Source organism: Streptopelia decaocto (assembly GCF_964273445.1).
Source record: "Streptopelia decaocto genome assembly, chromosome: 23".
Lineage (NCBI taxonomy): Eukaryota > Metazoa > Chordata > Aves > Columbiformes > Columbidae > Streptopelia > Streptopelia decaocto.
In genome coordinates, this window is record NC_138678.1 from 4,940,218 (window position 1) to 4,958,925 (window position 18,708).

At 56.7% G+C, this 18,708-nt stretch overlaps 2 protein-coding genes across 10 annotated transcripts in view; both read left to right on the top strand.

Annotated features, from left to right (window-relative positions):
* PUM1 (pumilio RNA binding family member 1) overlaps window positions 1-5,657 on the top strand; it is a 55,506-nt gene extending 49,849 nt beyond the window's left edge. For all 8 annotated transcript variants that reach the window (XM_082071404.1, XM_082071406.1, XM_082071407.1 and 5 more), the window contains 2 exons: window positions 908-1,100; window positions 3,943-5,657. In XM_082071404.1, the coding sequence (XP_081927530.1) occupies window positions 908-1,100; window positions 3,943-4,074 (325 nt within the window). In that variant the 3' untranslated portion in view covers window positions 4,075-5,657. The remainder of the gene's footprint in view (window positions 1-907; window positions 1,101-3,942) is intronic.
* Window positions 5,658-8,698: 3,041 nt separating this feature from the next.
* SDC3 (syndecan 3) overlaps window positions 8,699-18,708 on the top strand; it is a 33,326-nt gene continuing 23,316 nt past the window's right edge. For both annotated transcript variants that reach the window (XR_014185953.1, XM_082071493.1), the window contains exon 1: window positions 8,699-8,826. Coding sequence is in view for 1 of the 2 variants with exons in the window: in XM_082071493.1 (XP_081927619.1) it covers window positions 8,740-8,826 (87 nt within the window). In the remaining variant the exon portion in view is untranslated. The remainder of the gene's footprint in view (window positions 8,827-18,708) is intronic.

Genomic DNA, 18,708 nt, shown 5'->3' on the forward strand with positions numbered 1-18,708 from the left:
ACACGTGATGAAATCCTCTTAGGGAAGCCGCAGCAGTCTGAGCTTGTTAGTCCAGCAGCAAAACCCAGGTACCTCGGTGGATGTCAGGACACAGTAATACTTCCCACATCTGTAAATTCCTTTTGTGTGTGTTTCGAGCCATTTGAACATGAAGGCTGAGCTCTTCAAAGGCTCCGTGTTCCCCCTTTTTATGAAAGTAAAATAGTGCTTTAATACTCACGGACACAAAGGAAGTGTAACATTAACAAGAATTAGAAGAGTGTGGTATTAATGTTATTATTTCAGATTCTGCCTCCCTGACTTGCTTTGCTCTTTTTTCCTGAACTTCTTTCCGGATGGAGCGTTAATTAGTGTAGGGTGTCCCTGAGCGGAGCTACTTGTGGCAATCCACTCGGTGGCTTTATCAGTCAGGGATGCAGAAGATAAGAGCAGCAAAACTCTCCATCCCCTTTCATATACCGTATTTAACTTGGCTCTCCAGAGGGCAGTCTAATATCTAATACATTCCGGGATGGTGGAAGTTCTCTGTCTTTGCTTAGATCTTTTGTTCCTAAATAAGCATTTCCCTGTTGTTCTAACCTTGGACCTCGGTTCCTGTTGTGCTCCAGCACTGAGAAAAACAAAGAACAGCTCATCTGCTGCTCTGCCGGGCTCGCTAGGAGAACAGACGCTGATCTCAACTACAGCATCGTTGTAGCGTTGCACATATTTGGGTGAAATAAAACCCGAACTGGTCCTTTACCCAAAATCCCGCTCGAATCTCTTGGACTGCTGTTCTGTTTCACGTTGCACAACTTCTCTCCCAAACGCTGCGTCCTTGCCAGAAGCGTGACAGGTCTGCTCGGGGCGGATGGAAAGCCCAGCAGACGTCGCCTGCTCACGAATTGTCCTTCCTCTGCTCTTCCAGCAACGTGGTGGAGAAGTGCGTGACCCACGCGTCCCGTACGGAGCGCGCCATGCTGATCGATGAGGTGTGCACTATGAACGACGGCCCTCACAGTGCCTTATACACCATGATGAAAGATCAGTACGCCAACTACGTGGTACAGAAGATGATCGATGTGGCAGAACCGGCGCAGCGGAAGATTGTCATGCACAAGGTAAGCAGCTGCCGGCGATGGATGGGGACGTAGGGCTTGTCACTGCCAAAATAAGGCTGAGATTATTTCTTTTGCCATTAGATTTACCTAACAGCGGAGGTATTTCAAAGTCGAGTATTTCAGTAGCAGCTGAAATAGGAAAATGTGAAATAACGAGATGCTGTTTGGACTTAAAACTAGCTTGTTGCTTCCAGCAATCTCTCCTGACCCAGTAACCCAGTTCTGCGCGTGGCGCAGCGAGCGCCGGTGGAACAGCGAGAGCTGGGCTGCGGTGCTGCTGCCGCTCGGCCTGGGGACGCGCTGGCGATGACGACACTCTTGCCCTCTCTGAGACCAGCCTGGGCTGAGGAGAGCAGGTTGCTGCGCTCTGTGAGCCGAGCCAGACCCCAGCGCCTAAACCCCGAGCCAGACCCCAGCGCCTAAACCCCGAGCACGGACCGTGCAGCCGTGCAGCCCTGCTGGGGACGTTTGGTGGCACCGCGCGCGTGTTCCTCTGACATCTGAGCCTGGAGCCGTTAATCAAATGCTCTATTTCTCAGTTTTGAACATGGTTTGGGTGAGAGACTTCCACACTTTAGCGTTACGCTGCAGTGTTTGGCTGCCTAACAGTTTCAGGACTTAATATTTGTCAAAAATGAAGATGTTTTGGAATGAAACATGCGCTGCTGCCGGTCCTGCCTCCCAGCGCTCTGTGCCTGCGGCCTCAGGGGCAAGAGCCGCTAGAAATCAGGTTATGTCTTCATTTTCCTGCCTTTAAAGGTCACACCTGTGGGTCTTTATAACAAATGAAAAAAATAGGCTTTTAATGTGAAGTGGAACAGAGATTGTTTTCTTCAGTCCCGTTGTTTCAGGGTCTGTTACTCTGAGAAAAGGACCAGCCAGAGTAGAAATAAAATACTGACATTGGCGTGGAAAACCCATATTAATTTTTAAGGGAACTGTGCTGAAATCCCAATGAAATCAGGTGTAGTTAAGAATCCTTGAGTGAAACGGAGCAAGTGATTTTTTTCTTGTAAAAAGAGGGGGTATTTTCTGTGCAAAGGTGCTGATTTTTACCTACACAGGGCAGTTATCAGTATATAAACAGTATAGATCAGTATATAAAAAGCATAGGTGCAGCTGAAACAGTCTCCACAGAGGTTAACTCATAGGTTTAGGAATCATTCAGAGTAGTTATTTTAACCCAAAATCTGTATTAGTCCAAAAGAAATGATGAAGATAATGAAATAAAAATGTGTGGAAAGGGATATACGCAGTTTAATTATAGTGGAGTGACCTGTAGCTTTGCTAATCTATATATAGATATGTATATATTAAAAAAAAAAGGTATGAATGATCATCACTGACACGTTCTGTTTCCCGTCAAGCAATGTCTTTTGAATAAAATGCTGATGAGCTTATCGGTGTGGTTGTCAGAAATAGCACAGGGATGACAGGACTGGCGGAGGATGAAGATCTCAGCGCCGTTATTAAGCTGAGTGAAATCATGGGGAAAATTGAGCGTATCGACTGCTGCTTTTGAATTGTAAGAATTGCTATTAGCACAAACAAGCAGTTTGTGTTATTGTTAAAGACAATGCTTTTATTAGAAAAAAAAAGAAAAATTAATTTAACAGCCAGTTCTGTCAGTTAAAAAAATAAAAGTAGAGATGTTAGAATGACGGATGGATGGGGAGCGAGCGGTGGGGCCGGGGAGCTTCTTGTGCCTCAGCCAGACCTGCGTGGGAAGGGAACGGGGGAAAGGCAAAGGCATCGGTTTCTGATTATGACAAGATGGTCCTTGGGCTGAAATAGGAATTTAAAGGGTTCAGAGCTGAGCTGGTGCAACAGGACGAGTTCGGGCCGGGTCTCCCGTGGGGTTTTAGGCCAGTCCTGGCTCAGGTTGGGACGATGGTGCATCCCCCTGCTGCTCCCATCCTCCCCAGGGCTTCCAGACTCTGTTGTAATTGTGGTATTGAGTGAACGTGCTGCTGGTGTGGGATATTTCTCATCTAGTACTGAAAATGAATCATTCCTCTGAAACTGGCCAGAACTTGTGCAGCGTAAGGATGTGACTGCGAGAACCCCCTTTCCTTGCTGGGCTGCGCCCGGGCCGGCCCTTGGCTCTGCCTTAGTGGTGTTGCCAGCGACTTTTGCTCTGAGGTGCTGTGAGCGGCTGAAATTTGCTTCCAGACCTCTGCTCTGCTTAGAATAAATCCTTTAATTGTCAGGTTCAGACGCTGAGCTGCAGTTCAGCCCGGAGCGCTGCGTCCCCTCCCTGCAGCAGGTCCAACCCGCAGCTCTTTGGGGCGTTTAGCAGATGTGTTGAAGTGAAGTTGGGGCCGAGGACCCTGCTCAGGGTCAGTGGGACTCGAGGAGCAGGTTCTTCCCCCAGAGGTGCTGGACACTGAACGGGCTCCCGGGGGGTGTCACGGCCCAACCTGACAGTGTTCAACAAGAGACTGGACACCGTCCTCAGACACACGGGGTGAGCTGTGGGGTGTCCTGTGCAGGGACAGACGTTGGACTCCATGGTCCTGTGGGTCCCAGCTCAGGACATTCCGTGATGGTGTGACAAGCCTTGTTCTCATCCACACCCCCATCCACCCTGATTCCAGTAATACGGCTCAAGACGATGCCGCCTGCTTGACCAGACGGTCCTCCTAAAAATAATATCAGTGAGTTACAGAACATTGGTTTGAGTCACGGTAATGGAGGTGATCACAGCAAATGGTGCTTTAATAGTTCGGACGTTTTATCGTCCTCCGCTCTCTGCTGCCGAGCGGCACCCGGAGCTCGCTCAGCGTCCGCGGGGCCGTAAATCCAGTTCTAAAACCCGCTCACCCCTTCTTTCATCCCCTAGATCCGGCCTCACATCGCCACCCTGCGCAAGTACACCTACGGCAAGCACATCTTGGCCAAGCTGGAGAAGTACTACATGAAGAACGGGGTGGACCTGGGGCCCATCTGCGGGCCCCCCAACGGCATCATCTGAGGCGGCGGCGTGGGGGGAGCGCACCGGCCATCGCACCTACAACCAGCAACCGGCAACGTCCCAGTGTACGCCTAGAAACCTTTTCTGGTTGCTAAACTGCTAAAACAAAAAAGAAAAGAGAAAAAGCCTTTGTAAATTTCTTTAATTTTATTATGCATAACATGTACTAATTATTTTTTTTAATTAACTAATTGCCCTGCTGTTTTACTGGTGTATAGAATACTTGTACATAGGTATCAAATGTACATGGAAGGCCACATTTTTGTTCACTGTTGTATCTATATTCCAAATGTGGAACTTTCAGGGTGGTTGGTTTGAGGTAAACAAACAAAAACCGTTTTTAATTCATCTGCCTCGCGGGCAAATCTGGGCAGATACCGGGTTCTTTTAGTCAAAAGTCAGCAAGAGGTTGGAATTTTAGTTAAATGGCGCCAACGACACATTTAACGGTGTTTATAAAGAGAAATTCAACTTGCTAAAGCTTCGGTTAAAAGAGAAAATGAAGTTTAGGAAGTTGTCAATGCTTTGTTTTTAGCGCGAGCGCGGGGGCGGCTCCGGGCGCCGGGTGGACAACGCGCCCCCCGCCGCTTTTAACGGGGCCGGGTGGGTGTTCCCGCCCGCCCGGGTGGTTCCGTCAACCTGGAGAGACACAACTTGATTATTTAGCATGAGGAAAAACAAATCCAACTCGGCTTTGGTCTTGCTTCTATAAATATATAGTGTATACTTGGTGTAGACTTTACATATATAAAAATTTGTAGTATTTTCTTGTTTTGATGTCTGATCTGTATCTATAATGTACCCTAGTAGTGGAACATACTTCTGACTGTACAATTGTACATTTGTAAACCTCTGTAATGTAAATGTGGAGAAGTTTGAATCGACATAAACCCGTTTTTTGGTAAGAAAAAAGAATTAGCAAAACCTGTGCATTTCAGTGTATATTCACACCTTTTATGGTCGTAGCATATAGTGTTGTATATTGTAAATTGTAATTTCAACCAGAAGTAAATTTTTTCTTTTGAAGGAAATGTTCTCTTTATACAGCCTAGTTAATGTCTAAAGGAAGAATAAATGCTTGGTTTTATTTGTCACCTAGTTAACAGTAGCGATCCTTTCTAAATGTTCTACAGAAATGATTCAGTTCCAAATAGTGTTTTTTTGAATCTTAAAAAGTAATGTTTTGCTTATTTTGTGACAGTAAGAAACAAAAAGTGCAAAAGTACAGCCCCCTGGTTTTCCTTACAATCAGAGTCCCTTTTCACCTTGTAAAGTGTGAATCACCTCCCTTTTTGTACAGAAGATGAACTGTATTTTGCATTTTGTCTACTTGTAAGTGAATGTAACATACTGTCAATTTTCCTTGTTTGAATATAGAATTGTAACACTACACGGTGTACATTTACAGAGCCTTGTGTATATTTCCAATGAACTTTTTTGCAAGCACACTTGTAACCATATGTGTATAATTAACAAACCTGTGTATGCTTATGCCTGGGCGACTATTTTTTGTAACTCTTGTGTAGATTGTCTCTAAACAACGTGTGATCTTTATTTTGAAAAATACAGAACTTTGGAATCTGGCTCCGCGTTTGCCTCAAACTCCCTCACCGGAGCCGCCCCGGCGAGGCGCCGCGCTGGGTTGGGGAGCAGCCGGGGGGGCACACGGAACACACAGAGCAGGACAGGCCCCTACGTGTCTCTGCCTCCCCCCGTTCCCATCCCTCCTCCTGGCCGCGGGGGTTTTGCCATTTTAAACGTTTTCCCCCCATCTGTGAGCCCATCGAAACCTCTTCAGAGCCCAAAGGGACTTGGAGCAGCCGCAGCCTCTGTTGTCTGGCAGGGGCTCGGGGGTGACCGACCACCCCGTGTCTCTTGGTCGCTTCAGCTCCTGCAGAGAGGGACAGGAACTGTCCTGGTGCCTTCTCATCGCAGAGCCCCGGCCTGGCTGGGTTGGGGGGACCTCTGTGGATCCCCAGCCCCACCTGCTCACGCGGGGTCACCGAGCAGATCACCCAGGATCCCAGGGGTTTGAATGTCTCAGAGCAGACTCCACACCCGCTCTGGGCAGCCTGGGCCAGGCTCCGGCACCTCCCAGCAAACACGTTTCTGCTCATGTTCAGATGGAGCCTCCTGTGTTTCAGTCTGTGCCCGTTGCCCCTCACCCTGGCGTTGGGCACCACTGAGCAGAGTCTGGTCCATCCTCTGACACCCACCCTGAGATACTGATCCATTGATCACATCCCTCTCAGCTTCTCTTCCCCAGCTCAACAGCCCCAGCTCTCAGTGTCTCCTCATCACAAAGATGCTCCAGACCCCTCAGCATCTCCGTGTCCCTCCCTGGACTCTCTCCAGTGATTCCTTGTCCTCCTTAAACTGGGGAGCCCAGAACTGGCCCCAGAACTGCAGAAGTGGCCTCCCCAGGCAGAGCAGAGGGGGAGGATTCACCCCCCTGACCTGCTGCCCACACTCTTCCTCACGCACCCCAGAAATCCATGGAGAAATCTGGGTTTGTCACAACACCCCAGGTCCATCGCGTCACCCAGGAGCTGCGCTGTCAGCCGGATCCACCTCGACACCGGGATCCACCTCGACATCGGCTCCACCGCACCCGGGGCTCATCACCCCCGACCTGCCCGAGCATCTCCCGCTTCCCCCGGCGGAGCTGCAGGGGCGGCCGCGGCCACGGCGGGGCGGTGCAGCCCCGGGAACGGCCCGCGCCGGTCACACCCGCCCCGGGACCCCCCGGGACCCCCACAGACCCCCCCAGACACCACACTGTCCCGGGACCCCCCCACTGACCCCCCGCCTCAAGCTCCACCCCCCGGCCCCCACCCCATCCCCGCTGTGTTTCTGCACCACCCAAAGCCTTTCCCGGGTTTCCCCCCCGCCCCCCCCGACTCTGCCAGCTTCTCCCTCGTATTAATACACTTGGAAAGAAAGAAAAACACTTAATTTCGATCCCGCTGATTACAGAGCAATTTAAAAGGAGAGAATTGTCTCAGGTGAGGACCCCGAGGCAGGACCCCCCCCCCGCCATATTTGACCCCGCAAAGAAGCGGGTTGCTCTGAGTTTCCCATGGAACGGGAGCTGCGCGGGAGCTGGGGGGACGTGCCCCAGCTCTCCCGGGCCAGGGGCTGCAGCCCAATTTGAGCCGAATGGGGCTGATTTTGCCTCCTGAACCAGCGGTGCTGGGAGGGCAATGCCCCTTATTCCAGGTAACCCCCCTGCTCCCCCCGTGTCCCCTCTGGCGTGTATTTTGCATTCAGATGAGGGTTTTTTAATGAGAATATATTTTTAGTTTTTTCACAGAAAGTGTGTGAAAGCCACCGGGAGGAATCACACGCGTGTGAGGAACGACTCGGTTATATCCCATCTCATCTGCTCCCAGCTCACCCGCAGCCCACCGGGGTGACCCAACACCCAAATTCAGAGCAAAGCCAGGTGAGGGTCACCCATCAGCCACATGGGTGTCACTTTGGTGATGAGGGACACCCACGTCCTCTGCTCCCACCGGCGTAGCTGGCTTTTTGAAAGGGGAAACTGAGGCGCGGTGCTGTGGGGCTGGTGGGGGGGCTGCTGGTGGGGCTGGGAGCGAGTCCCGGCTCGGCCAGGAGGATTTTCCCCTCTTGGGTTGGACCCTCGGGGGTGGCCCTGGCCCAGCACCCACCCGAGGGTGACCGAGGGTCCCACGGAAGGCAGGCCCAGGGGACGGAGCAGGGGGGGTCCCACCTGGAGGCACATCCCAGAGCCCCCATCTGCCCCTGGTTCATCTCCATCCACCCTGAGGTGACCCCGTCTGTCCCAGGATCCTCCTGTATCTACTCTTGGCCCCCCTGATCTGTCGCAGGGCCCCCCAGTGTGCAAGGGTCCCTGCCAGCTGCTCCCACCCTCCTCCTCCTCCATCTACTCCTGGATCCCCCCGGTCTTCCCCAGGCCCCCCCTTTTTACACCAGTCCCTTCCTTTACCCCAGTCTCCCTGTATATCTACCCCAGGGTCCCTCCATCTGTCCCAGGCCTCCTCGCCTACCCTTGGGTCCCCCATCAACCCCTGGGTCACCCCAATCTGTCCCACGTCACCCCCATCTACCCCAGACCCCCCCATCTACCCTTGGGTTCCCCCAATCTACCCCGGGGTCTCTCCCATCTGCCCCAGGCTCCCCCCCAGTTTGCCCCAGTCCCCTCCTTTACCTACCCCCGTCCCCCATCTCCCCCAGGGTCCCCGCATCTACCCTTGGGTCCTCCTCATCTACCCCAAGGTCTCTCCCATCTGCTTCCCCCCTGCCCAGTTTGCCCCAGTCCCCTCCTTTACCTCCCCCCGTCCCCCATCTACCCCTGTTTCACCCCAATCTGCCCCACATCCCCCTCTCTATCCACCCCGAGGGGCCTGCCCCAGGCTCCCCACAACCCTGCTCCCCCCGGGCCGGTTCCGGGGCGGTCACGGCCGGGCGGGGGCAGCGGGACCGGGGGCAGGTTCGGGGGCCCCGTCCCGGCGTTTCGTGCGGGGCGGCGGCGCGGGGGGGGCGCGGGGGGAGGGCGGCGCGGCCCCGCACCCACCCCCACCCACCGCCTCCCGCGGGCGGCGGCAACAAAGGCCCTTCCCCGCCCCCGCCGCCGCCTCCCGCCGCCGCTGCAGCCGCCGCCACCGTCCTTGCGGCAGGAAGATGCCCGGGGAGGTGCCGCCGCCGGCGCCCCGGGGGCTGCGGAGCCTCACGGTGCTGCTGCTGCTGCTGAGCGCCCGCGCCGCGCTGGTGAGTGCGGGGGGGACACCCCGGGACCGGCACCGTGCGCGGAACCGCAACGGGTGGGGGGAGCGGCACCGTGTGCGGACCGGCCGCGGCACCGGCTTGGGGGAGCGGTACCGGGCGGGGCAGCTCTGAGCGGACCGGGGCGCCGGGACTGGCTTCGGGATCGTGCGTGGAACGGCAACGGGTGGGGGCCACCGGCAGCGCGCGGAGTGGCCCCGGGCACGGGGACCGGTACCGGGCGGGGGGGCTGAGACCCGTATCAGGATCGTCCGTGAACCGGCACCGGTCTGGAGGTGTTGATACCGGCATCTTGCACGGACCGGCCCCGGGCAGGGGGAGTGGTACCGGGCGCGGGGGTGGGACCGGCATCGGTACCGAGCGTGCATGGGCAGCGGGTGGGGGGCACCCGCCTCGGGCTGGGGGCGTGGGCCCGGGCTCGGTGCGGAGCGTGGATCGGTACCGGGCGGGGGCACCGGCACCCGGCTGGGGAGGGGGGGCACCCTGCCCTGGGACCCGGCGCGGAGCGGGGTCTGGAGCCGGCACCCTGCGGGCTCGGGTGGGGTCGGGCTGGGGGAGCTCGGGGACCCCGTGCCCCCGACCTGGAGCTCGGACCCTCCTGGGGGGGCGGCACCAGCTCCTGAGGGGCTGCGCTCCCAGCACCCCGCTCCGCCCAAGCCCCCCCTGCCCGCAACCCCCCCCCAACCCGCAGCCCCCAGCGAGCAGCGCAGGCAGGACCGGTGTGTCCCCCTCCCTGGGGCGGCGCTGGGGACGGGGCAGTCGGGCAGGGGGACGGGGCTCTGCTGGCTGTGCGGGGAGGGGGTGCAGACAGGTGCCATTTGAAGGTCGTAGGGAAATGCCTGAAAAATAAATCTGCGGGGGGCAAAGGGGGAAGATCCCGCTCCTGCCCACTCCCAGTCTCTGGTGGCAGAAGAATCTTGGGGGGGTTTGCTCTGTTCCTGCAGGCACCAAGCCCCCCGTGCCTGCCCCCTGGAATCTCTCTTGCATCCCCAGCCCCGCACAGGGGTAGATGCAGGCAAGCCCTGCCTGCAGTTTGCCCCCTGCCTGCACAGGCATTGCCCTTCTCTGCCCGGCTTCTTTCCCGGGGGTTTTCCAGCCCCACTCACAGGAGGGTTTGGACACCGGCGGGAGGAAGGGGTCTGTGTTTCTGGGTGGCACTTCCAGAACTGCTTCTCCCCACTGCCGCCTCACTATGGCTGGGACGCCCTGCCCACGCCCTGCCCGCGCCCTGCCCGCGCCCTGCCCGCTCCTCGCTCTTCCACGAGTTGCTCGGGAGCGCCTGCGGGACCCGGGCTGGCTCTGCTGGGAGCTGCCTGTTGGGTGATGCTCTCCGGGAAGGATCCTCTTGCAACGAGGAGTTGCTTTTCCCACGCAACCAGTTGTGCTCCAGCGTGTCAGGAGAAGCAGCTGCTCCAGGAGGAACAGGAGGAAGGCTGCTGCCGCCTCCTCCTCCTCTGCTCCAGAGGAAAACATCCCAGGGCCTGGCTGCATGCAACCGGCTGTGTTCAGTAACCCAGAGCTCTTCCCCATCCTCCTGGGGTTTTGGTTTGTGGGTGCACGTGGGGTGTTATCCCGGCTTTCCTGGCAGTGGTAATTCCGTCCTGAAGAGGCAAATGCAACTTTGGTGTTTCTGAGGAGGCTGCTGTTTAGAAGACCATCAGGTGCGTGATTTACTCATCCAAGCGGCGATAAATATTGTAGCTCTCGGTGATGCCGCGCGGCCGCTTGTGCGGTGTATCAAAGGGCAGTTTATTAAGCCTAATATTGCGCTTTGCCATTGATCCGGGGAAGCCCGAGCTGTGCTGGCAGCTCCTCTCCATCGCCAGGTGCCCGTGGTGACCAGAGCTGCGTGTGGTTGTGCCAGCATCTCCGGCACCCGTGGTGGGCACGGGGTCGGTTGCATGGGTGTTTGCTCCCCCCCAATATGCTTTCCCTCTTCTCTGTTTGTGGAATTTCAGCTGGTGAATGGCGGCGCAGGTTGCTCATCTTCCCACCTTCTCATTGCTGAGGTTTTTAAATAATTGGGTCTTGTTGGACAAAGTCTTGGCTTCTCCCTGGCGTTGCCAGGATGGGACGCGGTGACTTAGCACAGCTCTGGTGCATCCATCCACCTGTGGCAATGGGATGGGGATGGATTTGGGGACCCCCGTACCCCTGGTGCAGTTGTGCAGGGAGCTGGGTAACGCTGCCTGCAAACCCTGTGCTGTATGCTGGTCCCTTCCCTGGAGCAGCACCTGGACAATTAATTAATTAGTATTTGCACTATGGAGAATGGTCAAATAACTCTGGCTCCCACTGGCACTGAGCCCACAAGCTCCTGGGATGGGCCCAGCGCCGCGTCCCCCTGTCCCCAACCCGGGGAGCACAGCGGGAACGGGGACGTTGACCTCGACACAGGGATGTGGCCTCGCTGGAGTGTTTGGGAACCATAACGAGTCTCCTGGGACTCGGCTCTTCCCTTTGATCTGGTGGTAGCTGTGATCCCTCTTGGCCCTGGGATCGGTCCCGCTGGGATCGGTCCTGTTAACCCTTTGTGTGCCGCCGTGGGGGCTGCATCCCCTGGTGAGACTGATCCTGGCAGTGGGTTTTCCTGACGGTGTCGTAGACACGCAGGTTCGGCTTTGGCCGGGATTTGCCATGAGCTCACACACGTCCCCGCTGACCCCATCCCCTGCCTCGTTGCTCTGGGGCTGACTAGGGACCACTTGGAGAGGGGACAAGGTCTGGACCTTTTTGGGAGATCCAGGTGGAGAGGAGCCCCCACATCAGTGATGCTCATAGCAGGGATAAGCTGAACCCCTTATTAGACACCTGGGAATCCAAGAACAGGCTGTTTTCTGGCTGCTCCCAACCCCGCAGACCACACACAGGACGAGGGGGTGGCCGATTCCTCCTCCTCTTCCTCATCCTCTGCGCAGGGCAGGGGTGGGGAGTCGGGATGCTGGCAGCCAAGTGGCATCCAGGGACCTTTGGGGGACAGAGGGGGCAGCGCCAGGCAGCCGTGCTCACGGTAACGAGACGCAGGCAAAGCAGTGGCTGATGAGCTTTAATCAGCGAGGGTGGCCCGTACTCTGGGCGAGATGCGGGGGGAGCGGGGGTTCCAGCCCGCCCAGTGTGACGCCCGCACTGGGGACCCCGCGTCCCTCGCTGCCCTGGGGAAGGATGCTTGGGCTCGGCCCTGGCTGGCGGAGCCACGAGCTTAGGGATCAACTCGTCACCTTAATTACTGAGAACGTTGATTAGCTGTAACCTTTCCACAGATCCCGGCTACTCACGTCTGTGTCCTCACTGGAGCTTTGCCTGGGACAGCTCTGGGGCTGCTGCTCCTCACTGTCGGGTATCGGGGAGGTGGATTTGATTTAGCACTGGGGTGTCCGTGGGGCACTCCTGGCGAGGATCAGTGTGGGACGGTGTCCCTTGCACCCTGCAATCCCTGAAAATCCACCCTTGGCACAATCCGGAGGGTTGATGGGGAAGGTGGGAACCTGAGACAGAGATTTGGGGTGAAGCATCCGCCTCTCTGTTCAGAGGATTTGGGGGTTCCAGCACCCCCAGCTCTGGGTCCCACCGGTACCAATGCGGGGGTTTGCAGGGCATCCTTGTTCCTGGGGGGTTTGCCTGGTGTCCAGTGTGGGTTGTTCCTTTCTGAGGTTTGTGGGCGCTCTGGGGGCGGCTGTGAAGTCGTGTGGCCTGTGCTGAGTGTGCCAGGACTCAGCCTGGCCCCGGGTGGATCTGAGCTCCCCGGTGTGAGCTGGGGCAACGCGGTGGTTCCACCCGCCCTGCTGGTGGGACAGCCCAGCTCCCCCCTCCCAGCCGAGCTCAGCACCCGGCTCCTGCTTACAAATGACAGGGGAGCAAGTTTGTGAGGAAACTCAGTGAAAGTAATAATAATAATAATAATAATAATAATAATAATAATAATAATAATAATAATAATAATAATAATGATGATGGTCCCAGAGCTTCTTGAGGGGCACAGGGTCCTCTGGCACCTCCTGTCCCTGCCCACGTGTGGCGTGGGCTAAGTGGGGGTTAAGTCCCCAAGTGTCCCCAAGGCTCTTTTCCCTTGGAAGGGGTTGGGAGACGCGTGGCAGCCCTGGAGACGGCAGCGGGACGCGGGGAATGCCCGTCCCGGCGCAACGTGAGCCGGGTACCAAACCCAGCCGGGAGGCACCATGTCCTGCGGGGATGGAGCCTTTCCCTGTCCCAGCCTTTAAAGACTCTACAATAGTTTTAGGTCAGGGCGTTAATTCTGTATCCACGTCTTCCTTCCTCAAAACTTTCCCCATGCTTGGTGTGGGATGGGGAGGCTGGAGCTGATCACATCCTTGCACCCTGTGTGTCTCCGGTGTGTGTGTTCTTTTATTCTGCTCCCTGGTGTACGAGCCGGGTGCTCGGCACCTCCACAAGCCCAGCCCCAGCGTCCGGGGGACAGGGAGCAGTTATTGCTGGGAAACCCCCTTCAGCGTGTGGTTTGGCATCCCCCGGGAGCCGCGGGCAGGTACGTTCACCGGAGCTGTGGTCCTCAGCATCCCTCAGCATCCCTCAGCATCCCTCAGCATCCCTCAGCATCCCTCAGCATCCCTCAGCATCCCTCAGCATCCCTCAGCATCCCTCTTCCCTCCGCATCCTCCCTGCTCCGCTTTAACACCGCACGAGGCTCCTTTGGCTCAGGACCCCGAGGAGCTGCTGCAGAAGGATTCATCCTGCAAAATGGGCGATGCCACCAAGGCTCTCATGGGCAGAAAGGGGAACGTTTCTCTGGTTTCACCCCGGTGGTGTTAGCCTGGCCATGGCAGAAGATGCTGCTCCCTGGAGATGGTATCGAAAAAGTGTGTGGCAGCTACCGGCGAGGTTTCCCCAGCTTTTCCATCCTCACTTGGTGTTCATGCCTGTTCCCCGGGTGTGATGCTTCATAGAGGGGGCAGGAAATTTGTCCAGCGGTTGTTTCGCACGCTGCAGCCGGCGCCCGGCTCCAGGACCGCGGAGGTGGGAGGCGGGCGGCGGGGCAAACAGAGGGCTTTTTGTGGCCATGCATACATCTTTCCCAGTTAATTAATTTGACATTTACGCTGAGCTTCTCATGCAAAGCTCCCGAGCGCTCCGGCGACCTCCGTGCGCACCGCGCGGGGTGAGCACCCCCCGGTGCCCCCGCGGGGCAGGACGGAGCTGCTGGAGTCGAGGGGGGAGGGACGTGGCTGGATCCAGGCAGAGAACAGTTCCTGGGGCTGCCAAACTCAGCCTGGTTGCAGCTTCTGCCCCCCCAAGCTGTGTGTTTGGGGGTCTTGCTGTGGTTGGGAAGGAAAGAGATGGAAGGCGGTGTGTCGGTGGCAAAGGGATGCTCCTTTCTGCGGTCGCGGAGGTGAGAGCATTGTCAGAGCTGGTTCTTTCAAGGCATTTCTTTTTTTGTTAGGTAAAATTGACTCAAAAGATTAATTCTGGACCTCATTAAACCCATATTTGACTCAGCCGTGGGGGTGCACGCAATGCACTGAGCAGATGGAGGAGACAGCACTGATTTTGGGGGTGAACAGCAATGGGAACCGCTGCGGTCCCCACTCTGGGAGTGATGCTCCCCGAACTGTACATCCCCCTTTTCCACCTTGGCACCCCAGAACAGGCGATTTCAGCCCGTTCCGCTCGGACCGGGATGTTTGCGCTGCCCCTGCCGGGCCGGAGGCCGCGTGTGTTTACATCGCTGTGGCCACGACGCAAAGCGTCTCCCTCCCTCGGAACAGCTTGGCCGCCACTCAAACTATTTATTTCAAGATAAAAATAACAGCAGCAACCTCGGGCTGCTGCTTCTTTCCCGGCCCATGGAGAAACAAGGATTATTTTAGCAAGAGGGGGGGAAAAAACCCCTCAATGTGGGGGAGCCCAGGCGTGTGTCCCCCCCGCTGCAGCCCCAGTGTGGGACCTGAATTGGGATGGAGAGGCTGGAGCGGGAACAAGCACCATCTCCCAGGCAGCACGGAGCACAACTTGTTGGCAAAACAGTTTATTTGCCAAAAAATGCTGTTTTCCAGAGGAGGAGGAGGGAGCCGAGCGGTTTCACGAGCCACGTTGGTCGGGCTGAGTAACGGCCGAGCAGGGCGGGCGCCCGAGCTCGGCTCAGTTGGTGCGTGACGCTCGCCTTAGCAAATGTCCAAAATACAGCAGAGGGCTGCGATTTGGGCAGAGAGAGTGGGAGTTTTGGTCTGAAAGGGGCATTTAAAAAAGATATCTTGTTTACTTCTTATTTTTTTGCAAGGAAAGCTGTAGCTGGACAGAAAGCACCCGTGTTTCTCTCCTCCCCAGGGCAGTTTTCCCTGCGGAGGCAGCGAGTGGCGCTGGCACGGAGCGTGCAAAGAGCTTTGCTGCCCTGAGCTGTGTCAGTCCACCATTTCCAGCTCATATAAGGCAAATTTGTGTCCACTGGACTCCTAACAACTTTTCTAGGTGCTGCCTGTCCTGTTGTGTCCCGAGATGCTGCTGGGAAACGTCACCAGCGCACTCCATAAAGATTAATCAGAGGATGCAGGAATAACACTTTTTTCCCCCCATTTTGGAGGCTTTTTGGTGAGCAGCATCATCCAGCTTTTAATTTCCCTTCTCCCTCATGCACGGGCTGCACGTGCGTTTATTCGGTGCTCGGGGAGGGTGTTGTGGGAACCTCCTGCGGTTGGGATGAGGGTGTTGAAGAGCCGGAGCTGCGTGTCACCGAGATGTCACTTACGGGAGCGTGGGGAGGCGGCGGGACGGGCACGTAAACCGCTCCGGAGCGCTGGCGCCGGCCCAGTGGAAAAACCCAGAGCTGCCAGGTATTTGTTGATGAAATGGGCTGATTCTGCGCAGCTCGGGCGGTGCTCGGAGGACCAGGTTCCCTTTTTTGGAGGCACTGGCAGAAATGGCCACCACGTCCCTGTGATTTGGGGTGTTTGGTCCTCGGCTGGTGTCACCGCTCCCTTTGTCCCCTCCTCATCTGGGACAAATAATTCCGAATATACTAAACCAGGTTTGCAGGGCGCACCCCTCTATCTGAGGCCTGATGAGCTCGGTGCACCCCAGCTGGGGCAGTGTGCTTGGGTGCACCTAGAGCACCCACTTCTCATGCTTCCATGGCACTAATGAGTGCTAATTAAGCCCTAATTAGCCACCAGTGATTGCACCCAGCTCCCGCCCGGTGCGGTGCTGCCATTGCCTCTGTCAGAGGACGATGACAAACATCCCGTGCAGACCTGGGGGGATCCTGGCGTTAATTAGCCTGGTGTTCATTAGGGAGGGTGCTGACACATATTTGCTGATGGGGAAAACGGGGCTTTAAGTGAGCATCTGGGCATCCAACAGGGACTTGTGGCATCAAGTGAACTGGGATGACCTGGGGTCCTGTGCCGGGCTTGGTGGCCGTGGGACATTGTGGGACATCGTGTCCCCCAGGGCTGGGACGCTCAGGTGAGCGGAGCTGTGCAGGTGCAGCACCCGGCCTCTGGAATCACTTATTTCTGTTTGCTTCTAGCACTGAAAAGAGCTGTTTTACCCATTTATCAGCAAATAATTGTTTTGGGTGCAAGTTGCTCGTTAGCGCCTGGCAAGCTGCAATTAGGCTGTGGCAGAGGGCTGGCGGCAGGGGGGGCGGGCTGGCTCGGCTCCTTGGGGTGTCCCCTGTGCTGTTGGGGTGTCCCCTGTGCTACTGGGGTGTCGGGCACTCACGTTGCTGGGCAGGACACCCTGGATTTTTGGGGTGTTAATTGTGAGCCGCATCCCTCAGTGCTGTAATTGGTGCGATGCAGATAGTTCCCCCTCTTTGCCCTCTTGCCTTTAATTTGGATTAATTACTGATCGTTCATCTGACTGACTCTCTGGGCTGAGGCGTTTAAAGCCACACACGGGACCTTCCTTCTGACCCAGCTCCAAGGTCCCGGTTCGCCCTCGGCAGCCCCAGCTGAAGCCAAACGCGTGTGCAGCCGGGTGAGTCCCCAGGGCTGGGCACCCTGGTGCTGTAACCCAGCGGAGAAGGACGTTACTGAATCCACGTCTCTCCCCAAAAGCCCCCGTTCCCCGGTGGGTGAGCCCCCACAGCTCCTCAGCCTTGGCGCTGGGGTGACGGTGTTTTTTGGGGTCTATCCTGCTGCCAGGCGGGATGCTCAGCCCAGCGCAGGCCTGATCCTGCCTCTCCCGGAGCAATTCCAGCGAGTGCAGTCCGAGTTCGCCTCCAGCTATAAATACCTCGCAGAGCAGCAAAGCCCCCAAAGGGTTTAGGCACTATATATAGTTTTCTGCAGCAGAAAGACATCTTGCAGGGGCCGGGCAGTGGGATCTCCTTCCTCCTTCTAGGAACAGGGGAAGGAGAGGGCACGACGTGGGGGGATGACGATTTTCCGTGTGGATACAGGGCTGGATCCTCTCCCCACAGCGCTGTCCCGGTCCCTTTGCACCCCCTGCACCCCCAGCTGCTCCGCTCCGGGTCTTGCTTGAGCTGAGCACCAGCAGAAGTTGCCGTCTGAGCGGGGAGGAAAGGGACATAAAACATTTATAGCCCTTGAAAATCGTCAAGGAAATGTCTGTCTCGGTTAAAATAGCAAGAGCAATTAGAGTTAAAAAATAAAACAACAACAACAGGGTTTGTGTGTTATTCCAGCTCTTTGCCCAGTGCTTCCCATCCTCAGGCTCCCTGCCTCCCGCTCTCCCATCTCGGTGGCTCTGGATGATGGGATAAGGTCTAAACCCCCCTTCCCATAAAATGTGCCAAATCCATCTGGAAACCCAAACTTGTGGCTCTTGCAAGCGCGTTAAAAACTGAATTTTGACTGAAAATGAAAGGGCACCAAGAAGTTAATTGGGTTCCTTCTTCTTTTTGGTGTTTGCAGTGACGCCGGCGTGGGGTCAACGCCTCCTGCGTGTGTCTGGATGTGGTTAATTAGGGAAGCCCCCAAATGAACTTCCCCAGCGCCTTTGCCGGCTGCATCTGGGTTTATCGGGTGCAAACGGGTCCTTACCCTGCCCAGGCTGGGATGAGGATGGGGCAGGAGATGAAGGACAACAGGCGCTTCACGCAGGGATGCCGGTACCCATCCCTGTGCAGGGATGCCTGTCCTGGTCCCCATACGGGGGTGCTTGTACTTCTCCCTGGGCAGAGATACAGGTGTGTTTGTCCCCTGCAGGGCTGCTGGTACCGTTCGGGGATACGGGCACATTTGGCAGTCCCTGTGTGGGGGGGTGGGCTGCTCGGGGGGGCTGAGCTGAAGCTCTGGAGCCCCGAACATGCCCACATCCCGTCAGGGCAGGAGGAAAGTAGGTCGTGGCCGTGCTGGCATGGCCGGCTCCGTCCTACATATGGAAATTGGGGCTATTTCTGGGCACTCGCATGGCTGTGGTTCGGTGATGCTGAGCAACTCCTTGTCCCCTCCTTGTCCCCTCCTTGTCTGCTCCTTTGTCCCAGGGCCCCGCAGGTGGGTCCAAGACTGTTCCCACCCCTGGGGTGAACAGCGGGTGCTCGCGGGTCTGCACGTTTTGGGGGAGAAGCTTTGGGATCACCTCCTGGTCCGGGCTGGAGATGGTGCTGAGCAGCCTGCCCGCATCCCTGCCCGTTCCTCTGCCTGCACGGGCATTTCTGGCAGCAGTTTTGGGCGGATCCCACCCTGGATCCCTGCTGCCCAGTATTCTGGGGTTTTTCATTCCTCCCAGTGTCAGGGCAGAAAAACCCCCTCTAAAGCCGCATTTGCAAAGCGCGCAGCTTGTCTGGGTGGACGTGGGCATCTCATCTCCCCCATCCCCCCCCCGGAATGAGGTCGGGTCCCCAGCAGCGATGCCCATTTAACCCGGTGCAGCATTTCCCTGGCCAGTCTCCTCAGGTCCCGCTGAAAACCGCAGCACGTTTGCATTTGGCAA